Below are 20,473 nucleotides of genomic sequence, written 5' to 3' on the forward strand. Positions count from 1 at the left end.
TTAAGGGTCCTCAGGGCAATAATGAGGTGTGGGCCCTTAAATATTGACATGGGTCCCCTTCACAAAACAGGGTTGAAAGATAACATTTAACGTATTGCATTAAATGTTAAAACCTTACAACTTCATATCCATATATTTTCAAGATAGATAGATAGATACTTTATCAATCCCAAGGGAAATTAAGGCACCCAGTAGCTTTTTACACAACACATACAAAAACACAGATACACATATGGATGGAGAAAATAGGTAAAAAGAAAAATCTATAAAGAAACCATAAGAATAAAAAACAGCAGTGAAATGATAGTCTAGTCCCAGGACTACAACAGAGAGCTGTTGCTACAGTAGATATGCTTATGATGGTGCTGCAAATTTGATGTTGACAGAGCAGGTATTGCAGTGTAAGGTGATTAAAATGTAAGAGCAGTAATGAATACTTTGCTATAGATGATATGAATAAATATGAAGATAAATATATGTACAGATACCAGTGCAGATACAGATTTATTCTAGAATGTGCTTAAAAGATAAAAAATTAAAGACTGTATTAAATAAGGAATGTTGGAAAATATAAAGTATAAAAAGTACAGAAGGTGAAATATGTAATGGTAGCAGAAGATGGATAGTTAATTAAATATAAATACAAATAAGGTGTAAATATCTCAATGCAAATTGTGCAAAGTTAACATAACCAATACTCAGTGACAGCCCAGCAAAAAATGTTACCAAATATAATTTTGTTTATGTCATCATCTGACACATTTCTTTTAATGAATAAGTCATTTTTTTCAATCATGTTTTTGTAAATTTCAGATATTATTCTGTTGTTAAAATGGCATTACATTTGTTTAGAATTCGAAATTCAAAGTTCAGGACTTGAGACTCGAGTGCAACGACTTGAGACTAACCTGTGTGACTACTTTAACAATGACTCTGTCACACCTGTCCTATTTGCCCCTGCTAAATTGAGGCGGAGTCGTATGAACACAGAAAACTACAATACCCACAATTCCAAACATCAAGAGGAAGACCCAGAATTCCAGTCACGTGACGAAGTGTCACATGCTCCTCTGCACTCTATGGGCTGCCAAAACACAGACGGGCTCTGTCATATCCTGGAGGCTGATAATCACTGAAGGTACTGTTCCTCTCAGTCGGCATTTTATCTTCCTCACAGCGTTAAACAGCGACGAAATACAGCGTCTTTAAACGATGTGTAGAAATTTAATTGTCCGGTTCGTTTGGTAAAAAATTAGCTTGTTTGTATTGTGTATTCAGCTATGTGTAACGTTTGCTAGCTAGCTATTGTGTGACAGAGTAACAAAGGGGTTGACTGCGTTCACCAATGTTATTGTTGCGTTTATGAAAAGAAAAGGAATAATCTAATCACATTAAAAGGTGTGGTGTTTAACCTGTAACGTTATCTGGTGCCGGTGTGGCAGCTGAGGGTGTGTTTGTGTGAGATAAAGTTAAGCTAGCAGTGAATTAAACTGAGGTCAGCTGGACAGTGTCAGCACCCTGGTCCCAGTAAGGTTGGTTTGACTTCTACTTCTGTGGTCTCTGTAGACATTGTTTAAGCTTATTGGTTATTTAATGAGAGTTTCACATGACATGCTTTAAGTATCTGCCAAATTATCTTTATTGTTTGAGATATATGTCTGTTTCCCGTCTCATTGTTGGTGTTAACATTACATGATCTTGTTATAGCATATGCCACTAAATACAGTGACTTAAGAGAAGTGTCACTGTCTTTGAAACTAACTAACTAACTAACTAACTAAATAGATAAAATCTAATTACCTCTATCTAGTTTGGCTTTTATACGAGGCTCAATCCTCTTGTGTTTTATTCCTAAGACCACATGCATATCAGTATTAATGGCAGCCAGCATTAAAGGGACATTGTCTAGTCTTTTACAGGTCCCTTATGCGCTGTAATCAGATTATTAAATTGAAGTGAGAGTCTGACTTTAAAGTGTCCATTATGTCTTTCTTTGTGTGAAGGTATGCATTCCTCAAACTGTTAAATTGGTTATCAGGTCACCCACTATGATCCTGACTACGCTCTTCCTTGTTTGTTATCAGGAGATAAGATGGAAACTATTTAGGAAATGGCTCATCAAAACTTTGCATTGTTGGCCCCCCGGGAACCTTTTGAAATACTCAAAAAGACCATGTGGGTCAATAGTAATGTAGGCTTCATGTTAACCAAGAGTTTGAAGGGATAGTTCAGATCTTTTAAAGTGGGTTTATAAGGAGTACTTATCCATAGACCCTATATTACATTACATACAGCATATGTCAGCCAGGATGCCCCCAGTTTGGAGAAGCAGGCTGGAATCCAACATGGAAGCTACGCCATCTGCTATTGTGGAGGGTCCAGCAGCAACGTGTATTTCAGCCAAAAATGTGCCACCTAAAATAGTTTAAGTTTACACTATATATATTGAATATTGTCAGTGCTTAACCTGGCTGTCAGACAGTGATTTCCAACTGGACAATGAAGCGGTTATATTGCTTTCTTCAAAGCTAGAGTCCATTTTGTTTGTGTTATTGTGTGACTTTGGTGATTTAAAGGGTTTGTTCAGATTCACCAAAGTCACACAATAACACAAACTAACTAACTGATCGAAGCAGCGGTAGACCAACAGCTAACATTACCATGTACAGTGAGCTGAGCAGAGTCTGGTGGCTTTGACGAGAGCAAAGATGGGGACTGAAGGTGTTAACCTCTTCCCCAGTGGAATGGGCTGTCTGATGAAAAGGTAAAGTGGTGAAAATACTGTCCGTATAGCGTACACTTTAATTCGTATTGATGTTTTTAGATGGGACTTTTTTTTTAATTTCTTTTGTTGCTGCCCACCATCCACAGCAGTACATCGCTTAGTTTCTGTGTCAGATTCCAGCTTGCTTCTCAAAAACAAAGCGCTCCGACTGACATCTACTGTATGTGATTCACTGATGGTTAGTACCACATACAACCCCACTTCAAAAGATCCAATCTATCTCTTTAACAGCCATCTGTTGCACAATGGAGACAAAAATGTCTAACCTACCTTGACTTTTGACATTATATTTAGTAAGGTTAATTGTTAAGTAAGAATTACAGTTCAGTCACCAGTGATAAGAAAAAGAATTTGCTTGGGAACTAAAGTTTCTTCCACGAATACAGAGAATAGGTACTGTGCTGAGAAGGACTCCTGTGCTTGACATTTGTTCATGATAGCCGGATCCAAACACTGAGAGCTACTTAACACTCATTTACTCCGTATGGTGATATGATATCAGCACTATGCATGCCCAAGTTTTATTTACCAATGCAAGTGTTTCTAAATGCAAACAATATTTCATTACAGATAACTGAATGGCTCCACCATCAAACTGACACGGGTGATAACTTTGAGAAACATCAGCTGCCTCCTGACTGGGACTTAAGAGACTGGACATTTCTGATCAGCATAGATCAGACTGGGATCCAGAGAGGTGGAGACTAATTTTCTGGGGAGCGTGCGGCTTGGCAGAGCTACAGCCTGTTGACTAATGGCGATTAACACTGATGTCGAGGACTGGGGCGCAGTTGGGAGTAATGACTCCGGGGAAAGGGCGTGGCTCTTGCAGAGCCCCAGCGTGGATTCTGTCCGGCATCTTGAGACAGACACAGATAGGAGCGGGGGGGTGTCGTCTTGGGCAGCGGTCTTTATTGTAGTGAATGCAGCACTGGGAGCCGGTCTGCTCAATTTCCCTGCAGCCTTCAGTATGGCAGGAGGAGTGACTGCAGGAGTTATGCTTCAAATGGTGAGGAGATCCCAGTGAGGCAATAAATACTGTATGTCCCTTTTACAGGCCCTTGACCCCACTGCATGGAGCACGTCCGCAAACATTTGGTGTAATATGAGGAATTGGGCAGCAACCCACAATTCTGTTGATTAATGAGTGTGCAAAATGTCAGCAACAAATGTTTATCACATGTTAGAGACCAAAGGAATGTCTTAAAATTATTCACTATGACTACCACCATATACCTGCATTAAACATAACAGGGAGAAGTGTTTGACGTTAAGAGAAGCTGAAAGGAAAAAACGTGTTTCACTTCATTATTGACTAAATCTACTGTGGGATTATCTGTATTAAAGTTTCAGACAGAACCTGGCTTCAACATGTCTGCACACTACTTGACACAGAATTCTAAAGCTGACTACTGCTGACAGTATGAGTGTATTTCTGCGTTCTTGTGACCAACATAAAAATGCCTATAGATGATATTGTCGGGAACTCTAACGTGATGCTTCCTGTTTCTTTGTTTCAGTTTATGCTGATCTTCATAATCAGTGGACTGGTGATCCTGGGCTACTGCTCCCAGGTACGTGTCACTACAGGACTGTCAGATTCTGCCCTCCTCAAAGTCTTTATTCCCATCACTCACAGCTCCACTTGTTTCTCTTTCATTTTTTCCAACATGTTCTCCAGCCCTCTAAATCTGACTACATTTCTTTCACACCAGTATTTTTTTCTTCAGCGGCCTTGTGTAATAACTTTGTTCTGTGGTCATATTTTTGAGCAAATGAAGTGCATTGCACAACAGTCCAAGACTTTCATTTCCGGATGGCTCAGATTTGTGCTAACATGTTAAAACACAGTGACACAAGAGTCCACCTTTGAGTTATTTCAGTTGTTGTGACTGAGAAACGTGCAGAATATTGCTTTAATGTACAAAAAATCAGCCACATTCTGCAGCAGGGTGAATTTTGTGTTAAAGCATGAGGTACCGCAAGAGTCATTGACTCCATCTGTGTAGCTGACTGACTACACTCAATGGCCTTAAAGTAAAACCACCCCTTACTCAATAATCATGCTTTAAACTGAGGATGAATACAGTCAGCAGTGAGGCTTCTGCTGCAGGTTTACTTGGTGAGTTCAGAACACCTGTTTAGACGCTACTGAATTGATTCTGAATAGCTTGAAAAATGGCAGTAATGGATCAGTGTGTTCAGCTGGTGTACAAAAAAGTCAGTTGTCCCTACTGGAAAATGTGAAATTGACTTAGGACAAATATACATGTAACGTTTATCCTTTGTCTCATACCTTATATGGACTTTTGCTTTAATCTCCATTCATGCTGTGTTAAAACTGCATTAAAAGCAGAGCTTGCCAAATTTAAAACCATGTGTTATAGCAGCAGCAGATTATTTTTTACACTTGTCAGCAAAGAAAAGCAGAATGAACCTACTGTGGGCAGATGATTGACACAATGTCAGAATTCGTCATGATGCTGGTGGTGTTTTAACATTGTGGCAGAATGTTTTATTGACTCAGCATTAGGGCTGAACGATACGTGGAAACGATGATGATGTTTAACACACTGGACAGTGACTAAATAACTAGACCACTGTTCCAACACATTCCCTGCTGAATCCATATGTCTAGCCATTAATGATCTGTCTGGTTTCTTCAGGTCAGTAATGAAAGCACCTATCAGGAGGTTGTGCGGGCCACCTGTGGGAAAGTGACAGGAGTCCTATGTGAAGTGGCCATTGCTGTGTACACCTTTGGCACTTGTATTGCGTTCTTTATTGTCATTGGAGACCAGCTGGATCGCTGTAAGTATATTCACACTGATAAAGTGACTCACCCACCAAGCTGCTCTGTTTCTGTCCCATTTTATGAGATTGGTTTGACAATCTTTAATCTTAGTTTTTATTTTTCTTAAAACGATCAGTGTGTATCAATTACTCCCCCTATCTTACCATAAATTTGGAAAGAAAACTCTTTTCTCTTATGGCTCCACGTTGAATGAAGAGTCCAAAGCTGAGAAAATTCTTGATGAAGTAAACAGAGGCCGTCTTTAATAACAGCAAAACTATAGCAAAACATCAGTTTACAAACTCTCACACAACTTGTGCAGTATAATCCATTTCTCATTTATCCAGTTGTATGCTCAGTACTTCCCAAACGCATGCATTTTTGCTAAAACCTTACTGTTTAAAACACGAGTGGCGTGCCTGGGCATGTGTGTGTTTGAGGTCTGCATGGGCAGAGTTCAAACACAGCACTTGCTCAGGTGCTTGTTAGTTTTGCTGCTGTCAAAGCTGGACCCCTATCACTTTATCAAGAATTTTCTCTATTTTTGGATTCTTCATTCACTGTGGAGCCATGCAAGAAAAAAAAAGTCTTCTTCACGATTTCAAGACGGCATGTAGTGAGAAATTGATATAAGGTTCCTGCAGATCCTTAAAAAGTCCCAAAGGGCACCGAATTCATTAATGTAAAAATAATTAATTGATATTAAAATGTCCTATATCAATCCATCAAAGTCTTAAAATGCTCAGACATGGGAAGTACAATTTTATGAATCCTTTTTATCTGACATTGCTTTGTGAAATCTCAATGATTGGTTGCGTGTATTTTTTTAATCAGTTTGTTTTTTTATGGAATGCCTCTTGCATTAACGTCACACAGATCAGTATAGTTGAACCAACAACCCTCAAATTTTGTTTTTGGGCTGGATGCTCAGAGCATATGGGCCACTGTCTGTTAGCTACCTGGCACCATACCGCAGACGACATGGAGAAGTGCACCTTCAATGAAAATTGGCTATTTTACTGGCCTTAACCTGTAGCAACCCTGAATATACAAATGATCACTTTGTAGTCAAAGCATTCCTTTAGGTATATGTAATCGTCATAGTCATTGATCAGTCACCCCAGTTACAAGGACTTTGTCATTTTTGTCCCACATTAAGCTGTGACCTGTGTGTTGGAACAAAGGAAGACGTCTACTCGTATGTTGATAACCTTTATTTGTGCCATCACTGAAGGGCAAAGAGCACCAAGGATGACACCACTCAGCCTTTTCGCTCAGTAAATGTGATCCTCATGTGACTCACTCTTACATTTCCTTACGCTGAGATGCTGACAGTGTAGAAATCCTACTCCAGCCTGTCTCTGAAAGTAGTCCAGGACCTTCCACCTCCTTTGGTCTTGATAATTAAGGAATTGAGTAGTTGTGACTTTAATTATCTACATTGCTAAATCTTTTCCATGTGTCCACCAGTTTGGAGATCATTTCCACTGTGGCACTTTCCACTTTAACCCAGCGTACTTTATACTGCCTCCTTCTGTCTGTCTGTCTGCCCTCGTAAACGTCTTATGCAATTCCTGTTTTTTGTTACAGTGATGGATGCAGTGAATGTTGACACAGCTGATCCAGTCAGTGGCAATTGGTACACTGACCGCAAGTTTACCATCTGTGTTACTGCATTTCTGATTATTCTTCCTCTCTCCATCCCCAAAGAGATTGGCTTTCAGAAATATGCGAGGTACAAAACTTTCACTCAGCTTATTTTCTCACTGAAGATTAAAAACACTTTTCTTTGCACAATGATCAGATCTGAGTTGTTATTTTTCATTTTAGCGCACTGAGTGTGATGGGAACCTGGTATGTGACCATCGTGGTCATCATTAAGTACATCTGGCCAAGTAAAAATATGACTCCGAGCCACATTCCTGACGGGTGAGCTCTGCACACACTTCATTATGCTACTCTTACCCTATGCAGCCAACAGCTTTTTCAGAACGTTTCAGTAATTATTTAAGCACTGTCCACCCACTCATTCATGCAGAAACATCTGCATCCTCGTCGTCATGCTTTGCTTGAGTGGCTAAATTGTTGTGTTTGTTACAGTTCTGCTTCCTGGACTGCAGTTTTCAATGCAATGCCCACCATTTGCTTTGGTTTCCAGGTATCTCTTCATTTGGTATCATTTGAGATCATAAAACTATATGCCTTTCTTGCAAACAGAAATTGATATAAATGCAATATTTTTGTCTCATCTTCTTTCTCCTGACGTCTCTCTGCAGTGCCACGTCAGCTGTGTGCCGGTGTTCAACAGCATGCGCAGAAAAGAGATTAAACCTTGGGGAATTGTGGTCACTTTTAGCATGATCATCTGCCTCTTCGTCTACACAGGGACAGGTATTGTTAAGCTGTGCACTTATTACTCATTAACCAGACCCAAGAGGAGTGTGCAGATTTTGTTGCAGTTTTCAGCTGTGATAGCCGTGGCCGGAGGCATTATGTTTTCGGGTTGTCCATCCATCTATTGCATTCTTGTGAACGTGATATCATAAGAACACCTTGAGGGAATTTCTTCAAATTTTGCAAATTTGCACAAACGTCTACTTTGACTCACCGTGACCTCACATAACATGTTTTTGGCCATAACTTGAGAATGTATGCACTAATTCTTCATACGAATGTCAAACAGGATATAATGATGAAGTGGCGACATTTTATTATTCAAAAGGTCAAAGGTCAGCTTCACGGTGACATCATCATGTTCTGCAAAAACACTTTTCTGGCCATTGTTCAATGCCATATCTCAGGAACAGAAGGGGAGACATTTGGTCAGATACTGAATTGGTTACACTAATCTTGGGTGTCCACCTTGAAAGTCTGCTGATTGTATAGATCTTCTGTGCTGCCAAGGGGACAGTGGGTGTGAAGCATCCATGTTTTCACAGACATTGATCCAAGCTGTAAGTGCAGCTTTACTTGGATCACAGAGGCATAAAACTGTGAGGTGTTAATTCCTCATTGTAAATCTGAATTCTCCAGGTGTAAATTCTGTGTGGGCCCCTATTACTTTGAAAACAGTCATTGTAAACTGTCTGTATTAGTGAGATATCTGTTTCAAAATCCCCACGTTATAACAGGCTCGAGATCATGTACTGTAGCCACTTAGATTGTTGTCTCGTCCCGTGGATCAGATATGAAGTTGTTCCTGATCTTTAACATGTCACCGGTCGGACTGTTTCAGAGTATTTACATGTCAGCTTAGATTATGCTGACAGCACAAGACACCTACTGTGGCACTGTTACGAGTCAGATGGCTCGACTTGCTGTCAATACTTAAAAGTATTTCACTGCTGGAAAGATGGTGTTTTCATAAAACTGGGCTGTCTATGTAGTAGAAAGGCGAAAATACTTTTGAAATCGGTGCTACGTGACCAGAGGAAAGAGGAAAAGGCTAAGGCATTTGCTTTTGCTCTTGTAGCTGGGAGATAAACAGGGAAAGCAGGGTGCTGGCAAGATGGAAGGAAATTTACCACAGATCATTTACACACACTACCCACATTGTTATGATACAAAGCTGTTTGAAAATTGGCAAACTATCCCTTTAAATGCTTGTGATTCATCAGGTGTCTGTGGCTTCCTGACATTTGGCTCCAATGTCAGTCAGGATGTGTTGATGTCGTACCCTCCGGATGATATTGCTGTGGCCATCGCGAGAGCTTTTATTGTCATCTGTGTCATCACCTCCTACCCCATCTTACACTTCTGTGGCAGGTAAGATCCAGTGAAAATATGCATGTTTTATTTCCACGCTTCTGGTCTCACTGTTGTTAGGATTTTTTTCATTGCACACGCCTAAAAAGACTGTTGTGTAATGAATATTTCCACTTATACTGCAGAGATGTGTAGCTACAGCCTCACGTTACCTTATGCCTACCATACATTAGAGGACATTGCAAAGGCTCTGAAAATACTTTAAAAAGACTAAAGTCTGACACCCTCTCATATCTAAATTTAGTCACAGACTAAAAGATTTTTCAAATATGTGGGATCTTGCAGTGTCACTATTTGCAAGACTACAACTAGATGCCTTTTGAGGTTATTTCAGTACACAGTGAGATAAACAGATTTAATAAAGAGCACTGGTATTGGATCAGCCCTGTAAGTACTACAACATGGGATCAGTGCATCCCCAGTGTGTGTGACAAAAACAGCTGTACTGATTTTACAGTTGATGTAGCATTTCCTCACTGCGCTCTGGTGTAATCATGTGACCTTCCAGGGCAGTCATAGAAGGACTTTGGCTGCGTTTTCAAGGCGAGCAGGTGGAGGTGTGTGTGCGCCGTGAGCAGAGGAGGAGAATCCTGCAGACACTGGTGTGGTTTACTGTCACCCTTGTCCTCGCCCTCTTCATCCCAGATATTGGTCGGGTGATCTCGCTGATCGGAGGATTGGCAGCCTGCTTTATCTTTGTCTTCCCAGGTAACACTTCCCTCACAGTTTGCAAGATTTCAGATTTCTGCATATGTCTAATGTCGCACTGAACTGTCCGTCCAATGTCTCTTTAACTTGACAGGTTTGTGTTTGATGCAAGCCAAGCTGTCAGAGACAGATAGCCGAACTGCAAGGTGAGATGCTGCTTACTCCCAGTGTGGGGGAGGAGTTAACTACATGTAGTTCAGTTACTAGTTAAACCACGATTAGCATAGTTGGGTGGCAGTTTAACTTCATTGAAGTCTGAGTAGCTTTTTCAATTCTTTACTACTGTGAGTCATGTAGTTTGTTTAGTTAAGTTAATTATAGACTACATATTTATAGTATTCTCATGAAGTTTTTTGCCATACAGTATGATACAATGCTACAGCTTTTTGGTCACAGTTGTCATTTCATGACAATCAGTTGCCACGTAACTAAAGTTGACTGAATACTATGCATTCCCCTAAAGGTTTAGCATTTTGCCTGATTCCACTCCAACTATTGCTCCCTATCCTCTCCATAAAACACGTCCTTGGGCAGCTGAGGGGAGGATTGACCTGTCCTGGTCCCTAAATCAAACACACCGACACTTTGCTCACTTCTTTGTCAGTTCAGTTGCACCTTTATGTAACAATATGAGATTTCATTACATCATGATTATTTCCCGTGATGTAGTTGAACTACTTTTCCAATCTAATCTGACTTCAGCAAGCTAAAAAAATTTGGGAGTAGTTACAATGTAGATTAACCACTTTTCATTGGCAAGTAGCTGATATTTTGGTAAACTTTGGTTTTCATGTAGCTTCCTGGATGCTGCTTATTCCTGGATGTCTTTCAGTTTCTTCTAAACTGATTAGATTGTAGTGCACAGCAGAGCAACAAGGCCATTAGCTGTAACCCCACAAGAGGCCTTAGAGTGTGAAGTTTGCGCTCTCTTTAACTGGAGTGGTCCTTGAGTGCTGCATTGTGGCTGCCCCTTTGCTACTATACAGTAAGGAGGGGTCAAACACAGAGGATAATTTCTTAACAGGGATTAATGGAGATGCATTATCATACTTTGGCCATTTGGGTGCTGAAAACCATCAAAACAAGCTACCACAATATCACCAGCTTATGGAGTTGTCATGTTTATCCAAACAACTGACTGTAAGACATTCAGCAGACAAATTAACGTAGCTCTCGTAGAGCTGCAATGATAAATTGATTGATTAGAAAATTAATCTGCAACTATTTTGATATTAAATCAATTGTTTGAAGCATTTCTTGGGCAAAAATGCCTAATGTTCTCTGGCTCCAGTTTTATAACAGCGTAAACTCTATATTGTTGAGTTTTGGTTAGTTGTTGGAATAATCAGCAGATTAATTAATAATGAAAATGTTAGTTACTGCCCTAAAAGAAACTTAAACACTTGAATCTGCACAGTTGGGTGTTGTTTTTTGTAATTTTGGCTCTATCACTGAAAATATGTTTCATGCAGATTAAAGTAAACTTATGTCCTTGATGAGAAAGCTTCTTTAACGTCGGTCTCTCTGTTACAGTTGGCATGGATTGGTGATCTTCGGTGTTGTCATGGTTACGATTGGAGCTTTCATCTTTGGTCTCACCACGTCCAACTCCATCTATAAAGACATTGTCAGCTAAAAGGAACAGATTTATCAGCAGTGTTTAAGATGGGGGGGGGGGGGGCGGGGCGGGGCGTAGTCCTGTGCTGCTATACTGAACTATGATGGAGAAGCATCTCATGACACTCATTTTACAAAATCAACTCCGGCATGTCACACCCCTGCCCCATACTGAGTTAAAGCTCCACAGCTCTGTACTCAGTCAGGTAGTAGTCAGAGCCACCCCACAATGCCAAATGACTTCAGACACTTTGCCTTTTATTTAATGTACAGTTTAATTTGCATGTTTTTACGATGGTTTTAACTTGCAGTGAAAACCGTTTGACTGTTCAGGGGCACCGAGGGGCCTCCCCCATCTCTGGATCCGGTATGGGTGACACATTACTGTCCTGTTTACAAGAGCCAAAGGACTTTGTATAAAAAGGTCTACGATCAAATTGATTTTAACAATGAAATTGTACCAATTTGTGTATTTTAACTTGCATGTCAAAGTAAATGATTCTTATTGAAAAAGACATGCAGTGGTTTTCAGGTCTCATCCAGGTCCAGACTATGTTGCCACTGCTGATAGTTTGACCACAAATTAATAACTCAGTCTCAAATGGAATATTCAAGTGAGTGATACAATTGCACGCAAAATCATTAATGAGTGTTGGACAGTTCAAATCTTACTGATTTGTTAACTTTCAGTCAGTACCTCCTAAACGAGCTGGAAAAAGTGAGCTGTTCAACTGTTTGGGCAATGAACGCTAACTGTATTTATGGTTGCAATGATATCAGTATTTTAATGGTACAATAACTGTCTCAGAAAATATCATTCTCATGGTGTCACTGTATATGGTATTATCATTATAATCAGTTATGATTATAAATTATAAAAGGAATAAAAACACGGGATTGTTTTGGTTGAAAAACACTTTTAACACTTTATTATAGTTTAAAATTGAAACCTTTTTTAATGGAAGTCTGAAAAATGTCTGACAGGCAGTTGAGGAGGAAAGGAGATGTTCACCACAGGTTAGATAGTCTGTGTGGCATCCATCAGTTTTCATACCATGGTATACGGTAAATCAGTTAACCGCTGCAACCCTAATTGGACTTATGAGGGGTTTTTTTTAAATATATTTTCTAAAGTTAGCAGTATGATGATCATTTTTAATTGGCTTTGGGGTGAAATCATATTTTTTGTGCTGTTGCTGTACAAAGTTACATTCATTTAAGTCTGAAGGCCGTTAAAAAGGCCAGTCAGTTAAATGTGCAGAACAGTTAATGGGTTAAAAGGCAGCTATGTGCCTCCCCAAACACTGCACAGACCTGCAGAGTGCCCAAGCAGAGCACCACCTCCACAGTGAGGATATGAAAAGTCAAACTCCTCCAAGAGTGCCGGTTCCTCACAGAGTGTGTTTCAAAATGATACTGTCTTTATGAATGTATGAAAAGAACAGATGTAACAAACTACACAGAATTCAGTTTGCACATAATTTCCTAAAAACAGCTGGACTTGTTAATGAGGCTACAGACAGCTTCACTGTCAGTGAGGACAAGCCAACCAGTCAAACCGGGTGTGAAGTTTTATCTACTTGAATCACAAGACTGCAGACTTTGTTTTGAGCTTGAGTATGAGAGGTTAGACATAATCTCTCTTTTTAAAACCTAAAACTAAAGTGTGAGCATTTGTTTTATATGCCCCAATGTTCAAGACCTGGTCTATTCAACACTAATTTAAGATGTTTATAATACATGACAATTAAGTTGCATTAAAGGTATACTATGCAGGATTGTCTGTCACTGCTTGTGAACATGCTGGCCTGTGAAAGTGAAAGTAAAAGCGAACCCCAGATTCACTCTCGTTTGGCATTCACCTCCCTATGTTTTGCTTTTTGCCTGCTGCTTCCAGTCTGGCACCTGGTTGCTACCATTTTATAAAGTCCCAACCTCACCTGAGTGCTGTGGGGTAACAAGCCCATAAACACCCTGAACACAGAAAAGTAAAATACAGGCAGAGGGCAGAGACTCTGCAGAAAAATACACGCCACACGCTTCTAATGGTTCACAAGTGATGAGCGAGAGGGATTGTTTCTATACATTGTTTTTCAGAAAATCCTGCATAGTGTATCTTTAAATAATTTCATTACACGTAATTGTTTTTTCAACCGAGCTTCAGACGCAGCTGATGTACATTTAAAATAAGGAATGTGTTCAGAGGTTACAATGAAGTGGTAATCAAGACCTATCCGAGTGGATTTAATTCCTGGTTTTACATTTATTTAATTAAGGACATTAAGGACAGTAAAGGTAAAAGGGATTTTTTATTTTTTTTACTCTGCTCATGGAAGATCAATTACATTGTGTTAGTCATACTGTTAGACTGGATATATTTACAGTATACTTTAAGGAAGGGAAAGAAACCACAGTCATAACAGGAATGCTGTCTGTGGCCATTACGAAACTGGTTATTATTTTGTTAATGTCTTGAAATCACTGTTGCAATACAAATTGTTTTTATGTTTTTTTTTGGTGTTTGTGTTGAAGCATTTGTGTCAAATGTTTATTTTTTTTCTTATCTTTTTGGTGCTACAGACAAGAGTTAATGTGGTCATGAGTGAATGTCAGGTGCATTTATGGTTTCTGTCACTGATTTACTGTGTTTTCAGGCTGAGGATGTACAAGGCATTTGTTAATCAGAAATCGTGTGTCCCTGTTGTCTCGTACAGAAAGCTGACTTGCACACATGAAGTTCATGGCAAGTTTTATTGAAAGTAACAGAGCACTCTGTGATGCTCCAATAAATTAACTACAATCAAGGAATGTGAATAAATCTGACAATCCAAGTGTCACTGGCTGTTTAAAACATTTAATAAAGAGACAAACGCAAGTGAAGTTGCAGTTTTGATCGAGACAGTTTGAGCATCAATTAAGATTAGAACAATCACCATGTATTACACACATACAATGAAAACACCAAGACTCAGCTTTACATCAGTGCCACAGGAAAAAGCCTCCATTGATCATATTAAGTGCAGTCTTAAGTATCTGGAGAAGGACAGTGTCTGTTGGCTTTTTGTTTTGCACATTAAATATGAAATGAAACTGAGGTCAAAGTTCTGACTTTATGAAGGGGTTTCACTTCTACTTGGGGTGAACAGTGAAGGATTTGTGCCTTGTTTTATACACATGTAGTTCCCCAGTTTCAGGACAATGCAGTAGCACAAACAAGACGACAAGGCCACCAAAACTTTAAGGCTAAACAGAAAGTCGTTAACAGGCCACATCACTCAGAACCTCCATCTAACTGAGCAGGGGCTTTTTACTTACTGAAAACCAGACTTAAGGCACATGTTCCACATTTAAAATGAAGATACTGTATAAAAAGGGTTCCTACATATAAGCCCAATATAGATGCCAACATCCTCAAACGTTGTACTTCAATTGTTCACTTTCAAATCTGATCTAAAGCCAACAACAAATAGTATGTCTCTCTCCAAACACTCAGATTTCACTGAAGGTCATTCATTAACAAAACAGAGGATAAGAATAAGTTCCCTCACAGTCCCTTTACCTCCAAACTCATCTTCCCTGAGAAAAAAATGTACCATCTAACAAGTGATGAGTGCAGGTATATCCCATACAGCAGTCTCCATCATGGCTCAGTATGAGCCATTTGTTAGGAAAGACTGGAACATGTGGAAAGCTGGACCCGGAGCCCACTGAGGAACCATGTGACCTGCACCCTGAAACACAGAGGACAGTGGTATTTCACTGCAATGCAACCATATCTCACACGTGAAAAGGGGCAACCATGCTTCTAATTAGACACTAAACATCACGCTGGTGGTTACCTTGACTGTCAGGAAAGTGATGTTTCCGAACTGTTGGTAGAAACCAGCAATCTGGTCATCATAAAGCCAGGTCTTGTACCTAGTGGTTGCCTGAGAAAAACAAGAGGTGCGTCTGGTTGTAGTTTGAGGGGAGGAAAAAATGTGTGTTTTTATTATTCCCAAAATGAAAGTTCTTACCTTCATGCCAAGGTCTTCCACAAACCACTGGTCTCCCAGGAAGTTGCAGGCCATGTCAGTGTCTCCGTTGTAGACGAGCGCCCTCAGGCCCAGAGAGAGCAGCTTTAGATACACCTCCTTCACTGTTGGGTACAGGTTGGTGTAGTGCTCCCCAACGACATCACTCCGATGAAATTAAAAAAAAAACAATAATTTATTATAATCATTATCAACATGCCCCTGACGTCCTATCTAACCCACACAGAAAAGAGGGAAAAGGCTTCAGATATGAATTACCATCACTCTAATTTCAAAATTTTAAGGTCCAGTGTGTAAGATTTAGGGGCATTAGTGGTGTCAAGCAGTGTGGATTGCAGATTGCAAACAGCTCCAACTTCTCCCAGTTAGATTTCCCCCAGTGTTGATTGTTGATCGGGAGCTGAGTTATCTGCAGAGGTCTCCTCCTCTCCAAAACAAAAACAGACCAGCTGATTGCAACCAGCTACAGTGGCATGGCTAAAACATGAAGGTCCAGTGCAGTGTGTAGGGCCACCGAACGGCTCCTCTGCGGCAAGAGCGTCAGAAGAACATGAAGCTGCTTTATTTCGCGTCTCTACTGGTTTAAATCAACTTGTATGTCTGTTTTAACAATAGAGGAGACCCCTGCAGATAATTTGGCTCCTGCTTAAAAGCCTTCTGAACAATGAACACTGAGGGAATTCTAATTCAGGAGAAGTTTCAGTTGGTTAAAATGTGCAATCTTCACTTCTACACACTACTAGATCTCCCAAAATCTTAATGGGGACCAATACTTTCAATAAGGAGCTAGTGATACACTGGAATCACAGCTCCCTTCTGATAAAATTCACGGTGGCATCACATTCATTATTTAGCTGTTACACACCTGCAGATGTCCCAGGGTGGCAGTGTATCTGGAATGTGTAAAGCTTTCCTCACGTCGCCTCTGTTCAGCCAGTTCATCTGAGCCGTACTGTTGATGCAGGGAGGGACTTCACCCAGAGACACAGAGGAGGGTGTTCCATCTGAAACCTTTATTTAAGATTTTTATCATTAAAGCTACGACACATTAAGAAGAATTTGAAGCACAGGCACATGGGCAAACAAAACACTCACCTCGTGGATGTGAGAGTGTTTTCTGTACTTCCTAAACAGGTGAGTCATGGTCCTCTCGTAGCTTCTGTAGGACCTTCTGCCACCCTCACAATCCAAGTAAAGGGCATACTCATTGAGTCCGCTGTTATACACAATGCCAAAGGCCACCATCACCTGAAGGGAGACAAGGACAAAGTCAAATCTAAACGAGTCATCCAGTAGTACCAAACATGCCCAGCTGAATATTGAAGAAACAGTGCACACATACCAGAGTCGTGCACATGTCTGAACTGGAGTTGTAGAAGTTGCAGGTTCCCTTGTCACAGCAATTTATGTTCAGGTCACGCCACAAACTGCACATAAAACATCGTGTCAAATGACAACCACTGCATCAGCTGCATTTGAGTGATTTATAACCTCTGTTAGTAGCTAGGGACCGTCCCTATATCACCTGTTACACTGAATTCTCTGGCAGAATTAAAAACGTTTGTGTGTCATTTCATACTGAAGGTTATATGTGCATCATTGCTGACTGAACCAGGGTAACACTAACATCTGATGACATTGCTTTTTGACTTTATTCCCTCAAAGTAAACAAACTTCCTCTACAGCAAAGTGCCACTTACTCTTCTCCAAAGAGTCCGTGGTAGTAACCAAAGTAGATCAGAGACTGGTCATTGAGAGCAAAGCTGCTGAGGCCATTTCCCACTGCAAAGCCCTGAAAAGAAACACATGTTCAAGATAAATACTACAAGTTAAAACTTCACTTCTGTTTAACTGCAAATGTCTTTTCTGAGTTTCACAAAATAACATCTCTTCCTTCATGAAACTGCATTCTGCTGGTGGTGGTGCTGATACTGAGCAGTTGATGGTGCTATTGAGCTAAACGTCTGAGGCTGAAGGGAAGTTTAAGTAGTCAGATCTATTACTTAAGAGTTGCAACAACAGTGTAGAAATACTGTTACAAGTAAAAGGCAAACAAACATTCACATACAAAAGCATTAAAATACTTGAAGCACCAAAAGTTAAATTGTTTGTAATACAGAAATAAAACCTAATCTAAATAATCTGGAATCTGTCTGATTAAATGATCAGATAAATGTAGTGGAGTAAAAAAGTACAATATTTTCCTCTGAAACATAGAAAGTACAGAGTTTCAGAAAATTTAAATACTCTAATTAAAGTACCTAAAAACTGTATGTACTTAAGTATACTTGGTTGCCTTCCACCACTGGGTGCATGAAACATCTCACCTTGAAGTTGATTTTGGCGGTTCCAGTAGCCACGCGCAGGCTGAGTGTTGGTGCATAAATTCCACCGTAACTTTCGCCAAAGATGAAGAACTCATTCTGAGTGAAGTTTGGGAACTTGGTGAAGAAACTCTGCAGGGCTTTGTAGTTATCATCAGCGACCTAAGAGAAGAACACATGAAACGGAAAGCCCTTCTTCACATTTCAAAGTGAGCCTGTCAGTTACTGAACTCACCTGGTCATCATCGGTGGTGTATTTCTGGTCATCAGAGTAGGAATATCCCACTCCTGCAGGAGATTCCAGGTACAGCACATTGGCGATCTTGTTCCAGCTGAAATTGTTCTCATACAGTGTGGCCCCATTATCATTTACCTGAAAAGGTGAAAAGGAAAAATGCCTATTCATAGTCACATGTTACTCAGTGAACAGGTGTAGTTGTGCACAAACTTAGCTTGCTCACATGAAATGGTCCGTTCTCTGACAGGAAACCATCCAGTGAGCTGCAGCCTGGGCCTCCATTCAGCCAGAGCACCAGAGGGTCTTTGACCGGGTCCCTCTGAGAAGTCACAAACCTGCAGGAGATCAGGACCAGGGTTAAATGACACTGACAGGTCATACACCTGGTGGGGTCTAAATGTCTAAGACCACTAGCCAAGAAAACTTAAATGAATTTCAGAATATTGTCTTTATGAACTGTCTCTGCTTTCGTTTTCTCACTCTTCTTTAGAGTCCACGAAAGTCACTACTCTTGGTCTCCTAGTAGTTGTTGCAAAGCTTTGAGGTGTGTATCCTGCTGCAGTATAAATCCTTCCCCACACAGATGCAAACCAAAGGTGTCTCTGATTGATGCAGTGGTACTTCTCCTCAGTCAGGGTGTAGTCAGTTCTGTGCTTGTGTCCAACTCTAGAGTAGGCAGAACACCCCCAGACTTAAATATTCTTGCCACCATGTTTTAGCGTTGGTTTGATACACTGCGGTATCATTCTCTCTCCTGTGTCCTTACATACACCCCTCTGTTACTGCCATACATTTCAAACTTGGATTCAGCAGTAAATAGGAGTTTCTGGCCCACCCCAAATGTTTGGCCTTGTTTCCCCTCCTGAGAAGTGGTCCAGAATCTGCTACTCATCCTGCGAGACAACAAGATGTCCTTTTTTTTTGGACAGTACTGTTGCAGTTAGGTGTCTTAAGGTTTCTTTTGGTCTTCCTGATTGTACTTTGGATACAATTAAACCCTGTAAGCAAAACATTTTAGAGCTCTGTGCACTGCCCCCTTAGACATCTTTAGTCTTATCATTATTTGACACTGTAAAAGCCGGTCTCTACTCTGGATATCAAGTTGACTTCAGATGCCTTGTTTCCCAATATCACAATGCTGTTTGGTGAGGAATGACCTGCTGAAAACTTGAGGCACAGCCATATTTTTAACAGTTGAATGCTGGCTGCATTGAATTATTTAACAAGCCTCAGATGAGTGGCTCTAACCCACCTGGGTACCATTTGAACACATGCTCCAAAGGAGGGGATACAATTCAAGGAAATCTGACCTTTTATGTAGTTATGAAGTTTATCAATGCAAAAAAATGCTTAAATGTCACTGCTGATCTAGAAATGTTGCAGGACCATTTTACATGTGTGTTACATGTGCTTTTCAGTGTTTCCGAACCCTAAAACTTTCTGATTATTTCAAAGCTGGCGTGAAAATAGATTTTCAATGTGGTCTCAGACTTCTGGACCCCACTGTACCTCCACACCTGACAAAGTCCGGCTGAATTTGGGTGGAGCATGTAGGTGAGGCTTGTTGAGAAGCTGCAGAAAGCCAGTCGTTGACTGTTTCTTACCAATAATGTAGGAACTTCCCGGGCCGTGCCTGGAGGTATCCCGACCACTGTCGATAGTTGGGTTTGAACGCCATACCTGGCAGGTGAGTGACCTCATCAGGAGCGTACTGAGCCCGCGAGCCGAGCTGAAACACGGCCAGCAAACACACCAACAAGCCTCCAGCCGACATCACTGAACCGCACTGACTTCTTATGACAGAGATAACTTCACGCGACACGACACGGCAGAGACAAGTTACACCAACTTCCTCAACGGCTGTTTCGCGTGAAGAAGACAAACCCGCACGTCATATGACTACTGCCGCGGGCCACGTGACCAGCGCGTGACTCTACACGGAAGTCCTCAACCACAAAACACAAGCAGGTGTGAATTGTAATCAGTTTATCACATTTTTAAAAAAGAAAATGAAAACATTTTTATATGACAAACATATTACACTAAAGCAACACAAATAAAAAGCAAAGACAATGATAAAGACATTTTATATTATTTGTTTTTACAAAGGCAGTGTTTCTCCATTTACATTATATTTTCCCTTGAGAATAATTACTTTTTCCATCAAATATATAACCCATTTGTTTAAAGGTTATTCATGTAATACAG

At 40.4% G+C, this 20,473-nt stretch overlaps 2 protein-coding genes across 2 annotated transcripts; one reads left to right on the plus strand and one right to left on the minus strand.

The window, feature by feature from the left end:
• The first annotated feature begins 1,049 nt into the window (after positions 1-1,049).
• Positions 1,050-14,549, plus strand: slc38a7 (solute carrier family 38 member 7). The gene is made up of 12 exons (XM_033622136.2): positions 1,050-1,138; positions 3,356-3,794; positions 4,306-4,359; positions 5,452-5,596; positions 7,170-7,314; positions 7,410-7,508; positions 7,680-7,737; positions 7,856-7,970; positions 9,197-9,344; positions 9,853-10,052; positions 10,147-10,198; positions 11,586-14,549. The coding sequence occupies exons 2-12, from the start codon at positions 3,540-3,542 to the stop codon at positions 11,686-11,688; spliced, it is 1,374 nt and encodes a 457-aa protein (XP_033478027.2). The 5' UTR covers positions 1,050-1,138; positions 3,356-3,539; the 3' UTR covers positions 11,689-14,549.
• LOC117254112 (lysosomal protective protein) lies at positions 14,401-20,164 on the minus strand. The gene is made up of 11 exons (XM_033622124.2): positions 19,870-20,164; positions 18,489-18,600; positions 18,263-18,400; positions 18,031-18,189; positions 17,404-17,495; positions 17,046-17,130; positions 16,799-16,951; positions 16,569-16,714; positions 15,686-15,848; positions 15,509-15,598; positions 14,401-15,400 (listed from the first exon to the last, which is right to left on the minus strand). The coding sequence occupies exons 1-11, from the start codon at positions 20,037-20,039 to the stop codon at positions 15,317-15,319; spliced, it is 1,392 nt and encodes a 463-aa protein (XP_033478015.1). The 5' UTR covers positions 20,040-20,164; the 3' UTR covers positions 14,401-15,316.
• Between the last annotated feature and the right edge of the window lie 309 nt (positions 20,165-20,473).

This window comes from Epinephelus lanceolatus, chromosome 2, assembly GCF_041903045.1.
Source record: "Epinephelus lanceolatus isolate andai-2023 chromosome 2, ASM4190304v1, whole genome shotgun sequence".
Lineage (NCBI taxonomy): Eukaryota > Metazoa > Chordata > Actinopteri > Perciformes > Serranidae > Epinephelus > Epinephelus lanceolatus.

Coding starts and splice junctions, on each gene's coding strand:
- slc38a7 (XM_033622136.2), top strand. CDS start 3,540: ATGGCGATTAACACTGATGTCGAGGACTGGGGCGCAGTTGGGAGTAAT. Junction 5,597..7,169: donor TGGAGACCAGCTGGATCGCT/GTAAGTATATTC, acceptor TTTTTGTTACAG/TGATGGATGCAGTGAATGTT. Junction 7,738..7,855: donor CCATTTGCTTTGGTTTCCAG/GTATCTCTTCAT, acceptor GTCTCTCTGCAG/TGCCACGTCAGCTGTGTGCC.
- LOC117254112 (XM_033622124.2), bottom strand. CDS start 20,039: ATGTCGGCTGGAGGCTTGTTGGTGTGTTTGCTGGCCGTGTTTCAGCTC. Junction 18,190..18,262: donor ACACCACCGATGATGACCAG/GTGAGTTCAGTA, acceptor TTCTTCTCTTAG/GTCGCTGATGATAACTACAA. Junction 17,131..17,403: donor CACGGACTCTTTGGAGAAGA/GTAAGTGGCACT, acceptor TTTTATGTGCAG/TTTGTGGCGTGACCTGAACA.